This window comes from Calcarisporiella thermophila (genome assembly GCF_041956535.1).
Source record: "Calcarisporiella thermophila strain CBS 279.70 unplaced genomic scaffold VTP21scaffold_2, whole genome shotgun sequence".
In the NCBI taxonomy this organism is placed as follows: Eukaryota; Fungi; Calcarisporiellomycota; class Calcarisporiellomycetes; order Calcarisporiellales; family Calcarisporiellaceae; genus Calcarisporiella; species Calcarisporiella thermophila.
The window spans coordinates 948,849-964,497 of NW_027192192.1; the positions used below are offsets into that span (position 1 = coordinate 948,849).

At 43.3% G+C, this 15,649-nt stretch overlaps 5 protein-coding genes across 5 annotated transcripts; 2 read left to right on the forward strand and 3 right to left on the reverse strand.

Annotated features, from left to right (window-relative positions):
* Positions 1 to 47: 47 nt before the first annotated feature.
* Positions 48 to 1,965, reverse strand: VTP21DRAFT_4494 (uncharacterized protein; the record flags this gene model as incomplete). Its single annotated transcript, XM_069394911.1, has 3 exons — positions 48 to 1,154; positions 1,233 to 1,309; positions 1,377 to 1,965. The coding sequence occupies 3 exons, from the start codon at positions 1,963 to 1,965 to the stop codon at positions 48 to 50; spliced, it is 1,773 nt and encodes a 590-aa protein (XP_069256102.1).
* Positions 1,966 to 2,451: 486 nt separating this feature from the next.
* VTP21DRAFT_4495 (uncharacterized protein) lies at positions 2,452 to 4,228 on the reverse strand (the record flags this gene model as incomplete). The annotated part of the gene is made up of 6 exons (XM_069394912.1): positions 2,452 to 3,198; positions 3,258 to 3,469; positions 3,537 to 3,636; positions 3,699 to 3,770; positions 3,843 to 3,904; positions 3,985 to 4,228. The coding sequence occupies 6 exons, from the start codon at positions 4,226 to 4,228 to the stop codon at positions 2,452 to 2,454; spliced, it is 1,437 nt and encodes a 478-aa protein (XP_069256103.1).
* Positions 4,229 to 6,658: 2,430 nt separating this feature from the next.
* Positions 6,659 to 9,457, forward strand: VTP21DRAFT_4496 (uncharacterized protein; the record flags this gene model as incomplete). The annotated part of the gene is made up of 12 exons (XM_069394913.1): positions 6,659 to 6,703; positions 6,780 to 6,792; positions 6,862 to 6,881; positions 6,956 to 7,076; positions 7,140 to 7,189; positions 7,249 to 7,311; positions 7,382 to 7,588; positions 7,652 to 7,805; positions 7,875 to 8,140; positions 8,218 to 8,274; positions 8,339 to 8,492; positions 8,562 to 9,457. The coding sequence occupies 12 exons, from the start codon at positions 6,659 to 6,661 to the stop codon at positions 9,455 to 9,457; spliced, it is 2,046 nt and encodes a 681-aa protein (XP_069256104.1).
* Positions 9,458 to 10,317: 860 nt separating this feature from the next.
* VTP21DRAFT_4497 (uncharacterized protein) lies at positions 10,318 to 12,264 on the reverse strand (the record flags this gene model as incomplete). The annotated part of the gene is made up of 3 exons (XM_069394914.1): positions 10,318 to 11,258; positions 11,331 to 11,496; positions 11,566 to 12,264. The coding sequence occupies 3 exons, from the start codon at positions 12,262 to 12,264 to the stop codon at positions 10,318 to 10,320; spliced, it is 1,806 nt and encodes a 601-aa protein (XP_069256105.1).
* A 292-nt stretch (positions 12,265 to 12,556) lies between these two features.
* On the forward strand, positions 12,557 to 15,560 carry VTP21DRAFT_4498 (uncharacterized protein; the record flags this gene model as incomplete). Its single annotated transcript, XM_069394915.1, has 6 exons — positions 12,557 to 13,501; positions 13,567 to 13,938; positions 14,011 to 14,406; positions 14,485 to 14,578; positions 14,634 to 15,301; positions 15,363 to 15,560. The coding sequence occupies 6 exons, from the start codon at positions 12,557 to 12,559 to the stop codon at positions 15,558 to 15,560; spliced, it is 2,673 nt and encodes an 890-aa protein (XP_069256106.1).
* Between the last annotated feature and the right edge of the window lie 89 nt (positions 15,561 to 15,649).

Sequence of the window (15,649 nt, forward strand, 5' to 3'; positions counted from 1 at the left end):
AGGGTTAAAGTACTCATATTATCTAAAAACAAATAAATAAAAAGCCATCATCTCTCTCGAAGCTGTCCTCGCTTAGATGAGCGATGATGGAGTTCACGTCTTTCCCCTTCAGTGCCAGTTTGATAGAATTCTTTTAATTCGGCTTTAAGCTGTTTCACTGCTAGCTCATAGGCCCGACAACATTTCTCCTTTATTCGGTCGGCGAGATCCCGTAAATCAGCATGATGTTGTTCAATCATCGCTCTTTTCTCCTCCTCAGATCTCCTCACTAACCCGGCAACTGTCCCATCGTGACTTGCACGTAAGTCTTCGAGAGCGCGCTGATGCTCTGCTTCGATTTTGGTGCGGTATTGTGCAAATTGTAGGGGGAAAGCGTTGATCAATTCGGGCAGGGTCCGGTTCGAGTCCATGGGGGGTGATCGTCGAGGGGGTGAGAGCTGAGTCATGAGCTGGGCACGAGCTGCATCACGCTCACGTCGAAGCTTATCCGTTTCAGCACGATACAGGGCTTTAATCTCCGCTAACGCGATGTCATAAGAAGAGGCAGAGAGTTTTCTCTCTGAGGTGGCGGTCCCTTGCTGAGGTCGAGAGGCGAAGGGGGAGGCCAATTGCTTTTTTAATCTTGTAATTTGCGCGTCTTTATCTTCAAATAGGCCTTGAAGACATTCAAGAACCTCTTCTGCAGAAAGATCCGTGCTATAGGGCCCGCCTTGAGCACGCATCATGTCATTGAGTCGCTGTTCTATGTTGTCTTTAAACGCCCTTAACTCCTTCAACTCGTCCTTTTCTCTCTCCTGAGTTTTTGCTCCTACAATCTGATTTTCCAGTTGCTTTATCCTTGATCGCGCTTCTTCCAACTCTTCACGCGCTTGTTTTTCTTTTAAAGCAATATCCTGATGTGCCTCTATCTCCTCCTGCAATCGCCTATCGAACTCCATGCGTTTCCGCGTCAGATCTCGCTGCAGTTCCTCGAGTGCACGCTCCTTTTGTGAAGTAAGCATTTGTTTCATCCTTGTTATTTCAAAACCCTTCTCCTGTTCAAGTCTCTCCCTGATCTCAGAGATCTTATTCTGGTATGAGTGATTTGAGTCAAGCTGGGCTTGAAGTAGATTCAGTTGTCGGCGGAGTTCGCTCTGTTTTTCCTGCTCCTGGCTCTAAATTTGATAAAAAGAAAAGGGGCATACCAGTAAGTCGGGTGAAAAATATTACCCTCAGTCTCGAAGAGAACTCACTCTGATATCACGCAAGAGCTTTTCACAATCTTCCCTCACTTTCATTACTTCCATTTCTTTATCAGAAATAATCTTATCTGCTCGCAAGCATAAGAAAAAAATGATCAATCTCTATTTTGAATACATATTAATCAATTGACTTACTGATTTCGCCTTCGAAACGAGATAAATCTTCTACTAAACGTTCATTTTCCCTCCTTAAAACCTCCACTTCTGTCCTCAAGGACACATCTCCGTTCTCTTTGACAGCGCCTACTAATGCCCTTCGAAATAAATCTCCGTTTGCATTCACCGTATTTGAGCTCATAGCGCCATTCAAATTAGTGCCACGGAACATCTTGGTTCCATTGATTGCGGGGCGCACCATAGCATCCCCCCCTTTGTCCAGGTGATCTGCCGATCCATTTACAGTCGCCAAACTAAACCCTTCAGCCATAGCTATTTCTCGCATCTGTCTCAACTCCCTTCGTATTCTCTCCGAATCCTCCGTCATCAAATCCGCGCCGTGCTCGGTTAATCCTGTTCGGGTGTCCTCCAATTCAAGAGTATGATCAAAATCGCTAGCATCGAACTGGGAAGAACTCCCACGCGTCCAATCCGGATGTTGCTCGAGTGCATCTAGATCCTGAGCATTAAGTTGAGGAGCGAGCTCAGATACGTCCATCAGATTATCAGGGGATGTGGAGAAGCGCGGTAGACGAGATTCTTCCGTGATAGGAGCAATAGTTTCCATGGGATATAATTAATAGAAGGCTGCGAGGAGAACGTACGAAGAACATGCAAAATATTGTGTGAATGTAATTATTGATCTTAATCGTGTTTTATGAAAAAATTGATAGAAAAGATCGCGAGATTAATGACGTATACCGAATTTTTGGAATGAATGTACATGTGTATTGATTGTGGAAGTTAGATATCATGCATATTGCTGTTATATTATATTAAAAATGAAAAAAAGGCATAGTTGAGTGTCCTCATGAAGATATAAGGGAGGCAATACAAAGTGAAGTGAAAAAAAGGGGGAATAATACTCTGATAGGTTAAAAAGTATAATAAATGCAACAAAAGGGGGGGGGGAGGGGAATACAGAAAAATCGCTCTTTCTACTGCATTACAAGATAAAATAGAAATAGACGGAGGAAACTACAGAAGGATAGACAGGGGAAACCTGGAGCATTAACAGAATTATTAATGGTATTAAGAAAAAACTCTAATAATATCATCCGTCAAGGCTAGCTCTATCTAATCCCTTGAACTCTGGAATATTTCTCTCTCCAAACAAGAGGTCGTCATATTCTCCTCCATAATTTTCATTGAACCCCTCATTACCCGCGGCTTGACCAAAGTTGAATTCGCGGTTAGATAACAATTCTGAATCATCACTAATGTGTAAAGCTCTATTGGAATGGTGTCTCAGCCCGTTCTCGTCACCTTCGTATTCGGCCTCTTGCTCATCTCCCTCAGCATCTACACCGGGTTCACTGTCGCTGGTAGGAGTAGGGATTGCACGAGGTTGGGAAAGCGATGATGTAGTATGTCGGTCGGTAAACATGGGCTGTGAATATGTCGAGGGTGATTCGCCAAGATTTGGGGGTATCTGTTCTTTCACAGGTGAGAGATTCGTTCTTTTATATTTCCTATTTGATATCTCCGCATCCGAGCTCCGGTCCTGCCCTTCATGTATTGATGAGCCTTTTGAACCGGCACGACGACGACCCGTACGGTCACGCGTTTCGATACCTTTCACAGCAGTTGTGTGGGCGTATTCATATATATCACTTAAGTTATCATCATCCATGATCGCAGCAAGGAATGGAGGGCTTGAGAGCGGGCTACGGAAAGATTGGGGAGCAATCATTTCGGGCTTGTTGGAAATGAAGGGTGTGGGAGGCAATACACTAAAAATTTCAGTGCATTCGTCGGTGGTCGGATAAGTACTAAATGGATCTTGACATGAAGTAATCATCTATAGGATAAATATAAGCGCCCATCCACCTCTATTGCTGGAAGCAAACTTATATTTACTGGCTCTAAACAAGGATCTGCTAGGCCACGATTGGTGATTCGATCATAGACATCTACCTCGGCACGCACTACTGCTGATGCTTTCGATAGAATGAGATTGAAATTTTTTTGCTCTATATCCAGCATATGGCAATAGTAGTGGTTTTTTACACGCTCCAGCTCGTCTACTTGTCGGGTTAAATCTTGCAACGCACGGCGAAACTGCACCAGATCTAATGCCATTTACACGAAGAATAAAATTATCGATTGCCTATAAATTAAAACTTAGGGTTTTCATACCTCGCTGTCTCCGACGTCCACTCATCATGTTTTTAGCTTCGGTTTCCTTTATTTTCTCGCTCATTACGTGCAATACTTTATCATAATTTTCTTCACTTTGCTGTAGAAATATAGGTAAATAACGGAAAAGAAAAATGAGAAAAATAAAGACAAAAGACTTACGAAAACTGCAGATTTGTGTTGGTCGAAATTTTCTAGCAGTGGAATTTCAAAATGTTTATAAAATGCATCACTCTAAGGCCCAAGCAAACATGTTAACAAAGATTCTAGTTCGATATTCTGTAATATTGTTTAAATAATACAAACCAAGATCTGGTGATGATTCGATATCATAAAGTGAAGACCAGCCGCAGCATGTAAGCCAGGCCCTTTAAAATGCATCGATTTTGTCATTGCCGATTAATATTCTTAATTTTATTTCTTATGAAATTCAGAGGTTAATATTTACCAGCTTCAATCGCGCCTTTACTACGTGATACTCGCTCTAGAGCTATACCGAATGACGCAGCCGCCTGCGAAAATGCCATCATCTGCGTACGATAAATCTTTGCTGCCTGAAGTAGTTGCTCATAGCGTTCGATTGAAGCACGTAGCTCGGCTCGCGAGAGAATAACCTCAGGTTCACGATCGGTTAGCTGGCTGCGAAAAGAGGAAGGGGATGTTGGTCTTGAGGAACCAGCATATCGCGACATTTTGAGGAATTAACACCAGCAAAAATTTCTAGGCTGAAGAGATGATAGCTGAATTTTACAGGTTGAAAAGCGCCAATACTGCTGTGATCGTGTTGCTTCGCCAGTGGTATCGTTATCCTCAAAAGTCCTTTGCTCTTCTCAACACCCCTAATCTTTCGCAGTTCTTTAGTCTTAACGAGAAGAACAGGAGAGAAAAAATGGCGGAATTTAATTTCAGAGTCGCAGATTCTGCATGCACCTATAAATTCCGTGAGTTGTTTACTATTTCTCTCCTTACTCCTTTTCTCTTCTACTCTTCTTTTCTTACTTTTATTACGAACACTTCTCTCGATTTGCAGGCGGCTTCAGGTAATTACTTCCCCTTTCTTTGATTTTTGGGCGATGACGAAAAGTTGCTTACCGTTGGGGAGGCCAAAAGAAGGATCCCTCTTTTATGTGGGAAGAACCTACCTTCTTCTCCTTAGCATGGTAGAAATCTGCCTTGGGCGCGTCTGAGCCTTTAATTCTTCTCTTTATATTATGATTGAAGAAGCAGTTCTTTTAACCCTCTACTGTAATTTATTTCTTTAGGCTAAGATTTCGGTGAATAGCTGCATTCTGTATGAGTGTCAGTTTAAATAAAGTATTTCTATGTTAGTAACATAATCCATAACTTTCAAGCAAATTTGTGATGATTCAACCTCATCCTGGTTAATGGAAGGGGATTAAAAACAGAATCCTTTTTATTGTGATAAACATTTATTACAATCAATTGAATTTACAACTCTACAAGTGTAAAAATCGCCGTTGCTAGAATCGCAGCTTAACCAGACCATTTGTTTCAATGGTTCCGTCCTCTCGCTATGGGAATATATCTCTAAAATGTATCATGTATGCTATCTAAAAGTATCAAGAGTGGAAGAATTTGGATTCAATCTTTTTATATCAGATGATTCTTTATTTAAAAAGTGGTCTTTATGTTTCGTATTGTCTAATCTGAATTTTGATCTCGTAAGGGAAAACCGATCATGAAAACGATTATGCATCATGACGCATTGAAATCAAATGCATATAAAACAGGGCCTGATCCACTCTTGATTAACCCTTATTTACAAAAGCATTGCTCACTCAACGTTCATTTACAGCAATGTCTTTGCGTTTTCATGATCGAGGGTATGTGGAAAAATTAGGATTTTTTGCAGATTTGTTTTATGTCAACTTATAAGCGAAATGGCTTCTTGTTTAATTCCCATTATATAATCTTCTCGCAGAAAGATTGCCATCCTAAGACATGTTGATTGAATAGATCCTAGTAAGGCCGCCAATTGTATTAGCATGTCAGTCATCTATTATCGGCAGTTTCCCGATATATTTTTGCAGGAGAAAAGGCAATGCATATTCTAATCCTTCCAGAGGAAAAGGGAAAAACACTCTTTGAGGGAAAAAATAAGCAAAATATGGTGAAAAAAACGATGAAACAAATGTGAAATAACAATATGTGTATCCCTCCTAGCACCACAGGCTAGAGGAGAGAAGGGGAGAGGCTCCCTCTATCGTTTATTACACTAAATATAACTGAGTCAATACAATATATTTATAATTATCCTGAGCGCTCTCATCCAATGGTTCGATCCATTAGCAAAGATTCCCCGTCTGGGTAGAAGTGACGCAGCACTTATTAAGTGAAGTAGTTTTTTCGTAAAACGTGCGAGATGAAAGAACAAGAGGAAAATTTCGCGTGATGTTCATCAGTTCAGATGCTTTTCTTTTCCTACGAGTTGTTCCCTCTAGATAAAGAAATTTTGTTCGCGAAAATCCTTTATTCTTTACTTACTTCCAGTCAATTACGCGCATCTCTTGAATAGTCTCTGACATCTGATCATCACTCCCTCGTTTATTCCAACTTTGTTGTTCTCCCTCTCTTTTCAATTACTTTAATCAATTCTACCCATACCTCCTCTCTTTTCACTCACCTCTTCTGGCCTAAATCTATTTAATGATCGCGTAGCTTTTCATCATCATTTTCGTTTAGGTTTTCTGTCATCTTTAAACTGACGAACCTCTCAAATCCTTTTTTCATCTATTCGTTTTTTTTTAACCTGCCCATATTTTTCTTTTATCTGTGAGTGCTTACCCCTACAGCGGCGGTAATATTACAGCTGATGTTCTGATAAAATTAGTTTTTCTAATAGTTCAACTCTTGTTCTCATTATCAATAGTGGCCATCATCTTTGTTATCCGTTCGAGCCACCCTTTTCTTTACGAGGCACTATAATTTTCTTTGCATCCGGTGTTCATTTGCGGCAAATCAACTGCTGTATAACGTCGTTCCTTATCAGAGCAGAGGGTGGTTTTAGGAAATTCTCTTTTATATTTGCCTAGACTTTAACGCCATATTTAGGCGGAGAGGTTCCTAGCTGGGCTTAGATAGGAGAGAAATATCCTGAGAGTATGGAGCCTAATAGTCTGAAAGGGAGGCAGCTCTATGTTGCCAATGTAAGTGTTTTTATCAGTGTTTTCATACTTAAGCATTCATTAATAACCTCTTATTATGACAATTCTCTTAATCTAGCTTCCTTATACAGGTAACTTTCCCCCTTTTGAATATATATTTAATAGTATTTTAATGATGATTTCCTTCTACCTACTTGTAGCTGGATGGCAAGATGTTAAAGTAGGTTTTCCTTGTTTTATATATCATAGAGTTTAGCTGATATCTTTTTACAATCGTGACTACGATTCTTTTAGGATTTATTTCGACGAGCTGGTAACATTCAACGGGCCAATGTGCTTTCCTCTAAAGATGGACGTTCAAAAGGTCGCGCCATTGTTATGTTTGCTACACCGCAGGATGCTCAAAATGCAATAAGTATATATTGAACATCTTTCTCAACAATTTTGCATTTTCAGATAATTCCGGCTTCTTTTGTAGATCTATTAAATGGATACGAATGGCAAGGGAGAAGGTTAGAAGTTAGAGAGGTAGGTGGTTTTATTTCCCTAATGTAAAGTTAGCCCGGCTTAACCTTGTTTGAAAATAGTATCGCGGTTCAAGTGAACAAAGTCCCTTGTCTGCAAGAACTGGAATAGTCACAAATCTAGAGGTATGCATATATATTGATCCTCTAATTACTTTTGCTAGTGAAAAGGCATTTATTTCCTACCTCTTTTAAGCACGCTGGATTGTCTACGGTTGAGGCTGGGCTTTCAAAAATGAAAATTACGAGCGAAAATACGCAAAACATTTTCCCTCCCGGTGGCGATTTTGACCAGTCTTTGTCCACAGGGTTGACGCCGGTCGGTCAACGCGCATTTATTGGACATTCTATTTCGCCAGGTACAATGGATGCTGTTCAATCTCGCCAACTATTTGTCGCCAATGTGAGTATTGATAGATATCAATGCATTTGATGTACTTTAATTTTTACTCGCTGCCAATTTTAGCTCCCGCCACGAGTTCGATGGCAAGACTTAAAAGATCTATTTCGGAAAGCTGGCAATGTTCTACGTGCCGATGTTGCATTGGGACCCGACAATCGGTCCAAATGTCATGGAACGGTTTTATTTGTTACACCTGATGACGCTAGATCCGGCATTGGTATGACATTAGCATAGATTAAAGCTTTCTAGACTCTGGAAGCAAAATCTAATCAATTGTTTTTATTAGAACTTTTTAACGGTTTTAATTGGCAAGGCAGAATACTAGAGGTTCGGGAAGACCACGGTATCCTCAACGACAGTGTTGGTCAGATCCATAATTCAGCATCACCGAGGATACCATTAGATCGGTCAATTGCAAATGGTGGACTGCTTTCTCGTAGTGCGCTTTCACTACCGAACACCAGTGGAGGTGTAGGTTTATCCCAGATAATACCAGATGCGTCATCGCAGGCGTCTAGCACCGTTTCATCTTTAAGGGGATATAATTTGGGGGTATTGAACAAGCATCCTTCACCGTCTTTGCCATAGGTTCTAATGTGTATATTGTGTTTGTCCTTGTGCTTTATTAGCCTCGGAATATCTCATCACAGCCAAGTTTGAGCGGGAGACAATTATTTGTCGCTAATGTACAAATGGCATTTTTTCTTAATGGTTTTTGAATGTAGTGTTGATATCCATCTTCAATATTAGATACCCTTTCAATGCCAATGGCAAGATCTCAAAGACCTATTTCGCAAGGCAGGCAATATCCTTCGAGCCGATGTAGCCACGGGCTTAGATGGGCGTAGCCGAGGGTTTGGTACGGTGATTTATGCTACACCCGAAGATGCACAAAAAGCTATCGGTATGCAAAAGAAATGCATTTTTATATTCGTTTGGAGCAGACCTATTGATGAATGATTTCCTATATCAGAAATATTTGATGGCTACGAGTATCAGGGGCGTGCGTTACGTGTTCATTACGATAAATTTGCACCGACCTCATGGGTATCTTCGAGCAACTCACCGGTAACCGGAAGTGCGGCACAAACGTCGCCGCTTGGAGCGCAAACGTTGGAACGCAACATGCGTCCCCAATTAATGATTGCCTCAGAGCAACAATTCCCTCCATTGTCCGACCCGCTCCCCCTTTCCACAGGGTTCTCGTCCTCCATGACTCAACATTCCCTCTCCATGCACTCGCTCTCACGTATCACTTCCTCCTTTGCACCACCTGCCCCCATGGATGAAGATCCGCTCACCTCCCGCCCTAGTCCGGTTACTGCTGCGGGATTCCCATCGATCAACTCGGGGTTACTTTCGACTCCTTCCTTGGGCGATTTGGCAGCGATGCAGACCGGATCCAGCCTCCTTGAACCCACCCATTCCTCGCTACTGCCGCCCGTGGGGGGCAGTGCTGGATACTCCCCATCGAGTAGTCAGTTCGATTATGGCCTTGGCCCCATTGGACCTCCAAAGCAGCACGATCTCAATCCCACCACCATGATGAACTCGCCCAACACCCTCTCTCCCTACGACCCTCCACCGCTAAGTTACCACCACGCGTCGCTGAGCGATTCAGCCCTTGGCAATGGCCGAGACTTGTTTGGCCTAGGGTCCGATGCCGGAAGCGTATCGGGGAGTGGGGCTGTCACGAGCAGTGGGGGGGGCGTTGCATTAAGTTTGACCGGAAGTCAGATAGGCTCCAGTTGGAGCGGGACTCCCCCTCTGCCTTCATCCGCTGGCGATGCTAACGGCAACGGAGCTCACCCCAACCTCAATGCCCCACCAGCCTCGATTATGGTGGGATATCTAAGGGGATTGAAGTGATGCTTTCCGATCCGCTTTCGTTTTCTTGATTGCTCTGCCTGGTTCAGTCTTTTATTCTAGGGCTAGCTCTATTCTCTTCTCGACTATCAGTTGTGTTTCTTCATTCAAGAAATAGTGTCACTCCTTGATTTCGCTCCTTTATTTCTTATTTACCTAGGCTTCTATGTTTTCTTTTCCTTTCGTTAATTGCTTTGATGGTGATGATTTATATATAGCTTCTATATACTTCTAATTTGGAGTTTTTCCTAATTTACAGGCCAGTTTTTTTTATTACTTAATTTTTATTTGATTTTTCTCGATATATTTGAGGAGAGGGATCTATGTCTTCGGCGTTGAGAATGGTGCTTGGTTTGCCTTTATTTTTCCTCTAGGTGGGATTAGCTAGTATATCTTTACGATTATTTTTTTTTATTAATATCTCTTTTTTCTTCTTTTTTCTTCAGTTTTGTTTGTTACTAAGTGAGACAAGTGTGTTTATCTTCTATTGTTTTACTTTCATATTGGAGAGTGAAAAGAGCCGTTGGAAGAGTTGGGGAGTCCATGTGTTCTTTTTTTTGTGTTGTAGTGTCCTTTTATACTTTCATTCTTTATATCGGTTGTTCTTAACTAGATAGGGATGGTACTAGAGAAAAGAAATTCCTTCAAGCTTTTTTTTTCCGTTTCGTTTCGTTTCGTTTCGTTTCCTTCTTTGTGGGATGTTCTTATTTTTTATTATTTTACCTCTTCTTTTTTTTACTGTTGTATCTTTGAAAAAAAAAGTATATTTTTGAGAATCAAGCAAAGAGTCTGCAGCGAAATATGGAGACAAAGATATATAGGTATGCGGATTTTCTAGTACTACATAGGAGAGGTAGAAAGCACTAGAGTGTATCGCTCTCGCGCCCTTTCAGTATTAAGGTAGGGGGGACATTTGCACATTCAGTAACATGGTTACATCCAAATACCCAGCATTGGGTCAGATCTCTACAGCCCTCTACTAGTGCGTTGATGAAGTAATCGTCTACACTTTGCACGAAGCTGGCATCGAGGCTTTGTAAGCGGTGACATTTTGCGGTAATTTCGGCAAGTGCATCCGCGCTTAAATCCAGTGAGTTGATGGATAGATATCGTAAATGGGGAGCGGCAGGGCTATTGGTGAAGGCGGAGATCACACTATCATTTAGGTCGTAGCATCTCCCTATATCCAAGTGCAGTAGGCCATTGGTCGAAGCCCATTGTGTGAAGAGCTCCACCATGGATTCGGGTTTGATAGCGAGTTCCGCAAGCACCAATTTCTCCAGTCGTGTGCACTGAGTCAGTCCTTTGCTCACCAAGTCGTCTCCTACTTCCACACATCTAGCCAAATTCAACTCCTTCAATTGATGCCCGACGTTATTCAGTATTTCTACAAGGGGAGCGGCAGTTACGGTTTTCCGAGGATCCGAGATCTCTAGCACCTCAAGTTTCTGTAGTGGGAGCAGCAGCTGTAAACATTCATCATCGATTTGGTCGCATTGTGATAGACGAAGCTCGCGTAGATTGGGGCAGTGTTCGACCAACGAGTTTAAGCAGGCTACATCTAGACGTTGCGCGTGTTTGACGGCAAAAACTTCGAGGCGAGAGGCAACTGAAGAGAAAAGGTTGATGAAGCCATCTGGGCGAATAAGGTAACACCCGCTCAGGCTTATTTCTCGGAGGTTGGAGAGATGAGTGCCGTATTTAGTTAAAACTTCGCTTGTCATACGCCCACACATTTGAAGATTTAGTTTTTCAAGAAGGGGGCAGAATTGCGCCAGATTAATTAGACGTTCAGAGTCAAGATCTGTGGGAAGAATAAATAAAGGGTAAAGATTAACAACGGAGGGCATGACCGTCGGAAAAAGAAAGAATATACTTGTGCAATCATAGAGCTTCAACTCCGTCAGAAGTGGGTCCAAGAAAAGTAATACAGTTTGCTCGTCTAGCTGGCGCAATCGACAGATAATTTTGCAAATCTTGTCAAGATTTTTGGTCCCAATATCTCCAAAAGCCTCAATACGATCAATGTTGGCAGCTATAACCTAAAGAGTTTGACCAATCGTCAAATTTAATGGAATAGGACATACTAGGTGCATATCAGGACAGATTACTCTAATACATATGTTCTGCAATGAGGGAACTGTGCGGTCTTCTTCCGCGTCCATCGCGCCTGAAGTTTTCTTTTTACGAGGAGGGCGCTTTGTTGTTACGGTACCACCAGCTGCACAAGTCGGGCACAAGATTTTCTTCTCATTATTTTGAGCCAAAGCTTGTTTTAATATGAAGTGTCGACGGCATTTTGAGCATATCTCAACTCTTGAGCCCGTCTTTCGAGATTGACGATAGGCAGAGTTATTGCCTACGTATTCATCATCGCTATCTTGGTCGTCGTCCTTTTTCTTTCGTTTTTGATTCTTTTTCTGTTTGGTTGAAGTGCTTTCATCCAAAGAATTAGAAGTTGTTCCTGCTCTTCTCCTACGTGAGTTAGACGAGGAGGAGGAAGGCTCAGCGTGCGTTGAATCATCAGCTATATTTATTCTTCTTAAGCGTGCGCTTGTCCGGCGTCCTGATGATGAGGATGTTTCCTCAGTAATGTTGTTGTTTGATGCAACGGTTTCATCGGAAGATTCGGTTTCGACGCCGCCATTTTCAGGCTCAGGGGATGACTCTCCATTATCACGGGTAACAGGCTCGGCTTGATTCTGCTCCTCTCGATTTTCTTGGTTGCGGCGACTGAGATTTCTGGGGGTGATCCCGCGCTCTCTTAGAAAGGAGGTCAGCGCGGAGGTAGGCCCGCGTACTCGATTCATTCTCGGTGGGCAGAGAACGAGGGTAAATTCGTTCTATTTGATCAAATTCCTTGTGACTGTCTACGGCAGAATTTGTCAATTAAGGTCAAATTAGAATCGAAATGGATGAGTCATGGCATCTAATGAGGCCTTTATTGACCAATTAATTACAGAAACCTTAGTCGACTTAGCGGAGATCGAAAAAATTTTAAACATTTCGACTATTTTCTTTTTCTTTGGACTCTTTCTAGACCTGAGAGCTCGAGAGCGCTGTGTCCATACTAGCACCCTTCTACTTACCAGACCGCAAAGGATGACAGCCAGACGGCGTAGCTCTCGACTTTCCTCCAAATCCACAGCTGGTTGCGTAGAGTCGACCGAGACTGATCAGCTCGAGAACGGCAGCACCAGAAGCGGCAGTAGCAAAAACAGCAGCAGCAGCAGAAATAGTAAAGGTAAAGAGCGGCAGCAAACCACAGCCAACGAGGACGAGAGCGAGTTTGACAGCCTTGACGACTTTCAAACATCACCGAAGCGTAAATCTCCATCCACGCGTAAAGCGGTTACTCGGAGTCAGAAGCGAGCACGCACTACAAAGAAGAAAGCAGACTCTGACGACAGTAGTGAATGGGTACCTGAAAAGTCAGATGAGGATGTCGAAGATGAAGGTTCGGAGTCGGATTTACCCGAGCAAACACCAGTCATATCGTCTCGCACTAGGTCAAAGAGACTATCCACCACCCTTTCTTTGAATGAATTCACATCTGCTCGTACAATATTGGAAAGCGAAAGCAGTTCTATCACCACGTCCGAGTCCTCTATTGGTTTAAGCACTTCATTGTCATCTCTGGTAACGACCCCCGCCACAACTGTGACTGGCACTACCGATTTTGCGGAAAGTTTGAGCGCGGGAGAAGAGGTTTTTGAGGCTGTTAGTGAGGAGGATTCCGATTCAACTGGGAGACAGCGAAGAAGACGACGCCAATCTGGTCGCAGATCGAGAGGTCGTCAAGGGCGTGAGGAGGATGAAACCGACCACTATACCCGTGTGGGCAAAAAACTGATGAGCCACCACAAGGAATTAACCGACGTCTGGGGTGATTTAGATAAGCGTAACCGGCCGATACCTGTCGACAACGAAGTGCAGCCTGATGGATTGACAGCTATTAATCTGCTCCCCTTCCAGCGTGAGGGTCTCTCTTGGTTACAGAAGCAAGAAGAGAGCGAATTTGCTGGCGGAATTCTCGCAGATGAAATGGTAGCCTGAGAGCACTTGATCTAATGATGCATTTTTTTTAGTCATTGACGCAACTCTCATTCTAGGGGATGGGCAAGACTATCCAGATGATTTCGCTATTAGTCAGTGAACCACGGAAGAAACCTAACCTGATTGTTGCTCCGGCAGTCGCCATCCTGCAGTGGAAGAACGAGATCAACAAATTTTCAAATCTTAATGTGTGTGTGTGGCACGGTTCACAGCGAATAATGGATCCCCGCGAGTTGAAGCAGTTTGACGTTGTACTCACTACCTATTCAATTGTAGAGAGTATGTTCCGCAAGGAGATGTACGGATTCCGGCGCAAGGAAGGAATGGTGAAAGAGGACTCGCTGTTACACAAGCTATTTTGGCACCGTATTGTACTAGACGAGGCTCACAATATCAAGGATAGAAGCTGTAATACTGCGCGAGCTGTGGTGAGATTCCATAATATTTTATAAGGTTATATAATCTATGACTGAGCTTGTCTATTCCGTAACTGGTTGCAGTTTGCGCTTGAATCGACTTATAAATGGTGCTTGACCGGCACACCTCTTCAAAACCGCATTGGGGAGCTGTTCTCGCTTTTACGCTTTATGAAAATCGATCCCTTTGCGTACTACTTTTGCAAACAATGCCCTTGCAAGATGCTGCACTGGCGGTTTGAAAATGGACAGTGCATCGGCTGTGGTCATAGGAACATGAGCCACGTTTGCTACTGGAACAATGAGATTTTAAAACCAATCCAGGCTTTTGGAGCCGTCGGTGTTGGTGAACAAGCATATCTTAAGCTGCGGAAACTGCTTGATCATATCATGCTGAGAAGGACTAAAGTGGAGCGAGCGGATGACCTGGGACTTCCTCCCCGCATTGTTGTGGTGAGAAAGGACAGATTTACTGAAGAGGTTTCATTTCCTCGTTTACTATTGAATGTTGCCGGATGGGAGGCTGACCTATCTTCTGCCTTTGATTGCGCTACATAGGAGGAGGATATCTACGATTCTCTCTACTCGGATACTAAGCGCAAATTCACCACCTATGTCGATCAAGGGACACTTTTGAATAACTATGCAAACAGTAAGCTCATAGATCCTTAATTCGTGACCTCGCGACATCTAACTCATTCCACTAGTTTTTCAACTTCTCACTCGGATGCGCTTAATGTCCGACCACCCGTGCCTAGTGCTCAATCGCGAGACACCTGCTAGCGGCCACAATACACTTGTCTGCAATATCTGTTTTGAAGTGGCCGAGGATCCCATCCTCTCACGATGCCGCTGCCTCTTCTGCCGTCAATGCGTCGAGATGTATGTGAACGGATTTGTGGGCAATGAGCCTGAATGCCCCGGGTGTCACAAGCTACTCATCATTGACTTCTCGCAGCCGACCTATGAGCTCCCTACTACTGAAGTTTCGAAGTCGGAGCGCGCGCGTCTTTCGATTGTCAACCGCATTAACATGGAGCAGTGGCGCTCGTCAACAAAAATCGAGGCACTGCTGGAGGAGCTGACGCTGCTCCGTGACTCCGACCAGACGATTAAGAGCATCGTGTTCTCCCAATTTGTCAACTTTTTGGACCTGATCCATTGGCGACTTCGCCGGGCGGGATTCAAGTGTGTAAAATTGGATGGTGGCATGTCGCCCCAACAACGAGATGCCGTCATTCGCCACTTTATGACCGACCCGGAGACAACCGTCTTTCTGGTCAGTTTAAAGGCGGGTGGTGTGGCCCTCAATCTTACGGAGGCGAGTCAGGTATTCATGATGGATCCCTGGTGGAATCCCGCTGCCGAGTACCAGGTAAATTAGCCGCTACATGAATGGGACCCTCTTGATCGTGCTCACCCCTCGTCTCGCATAGGCTTATGATCGAGTCCATCGACTTGGTCAGCACCGTCCAATCAAAATCACACGCTTTATGATAGAGAACTCTCTGGAAAGCCGTATCATCGAGCTGCAAGAGAAAAAATTGGCCATGATGGAGAGCACCATTGGCAAGGACGATAAAGCATTAGCCAGGCTAAGTGAGGAAGATATGCGCTTTTTGTTCTCCCTCTAAAAATTCCCAGCTTCGTATACAAATATCTCCCTGCATGTACTTCCTTAACTTTTATGTGTTAATATAATTCATCCTGAAAGCAATCTGTG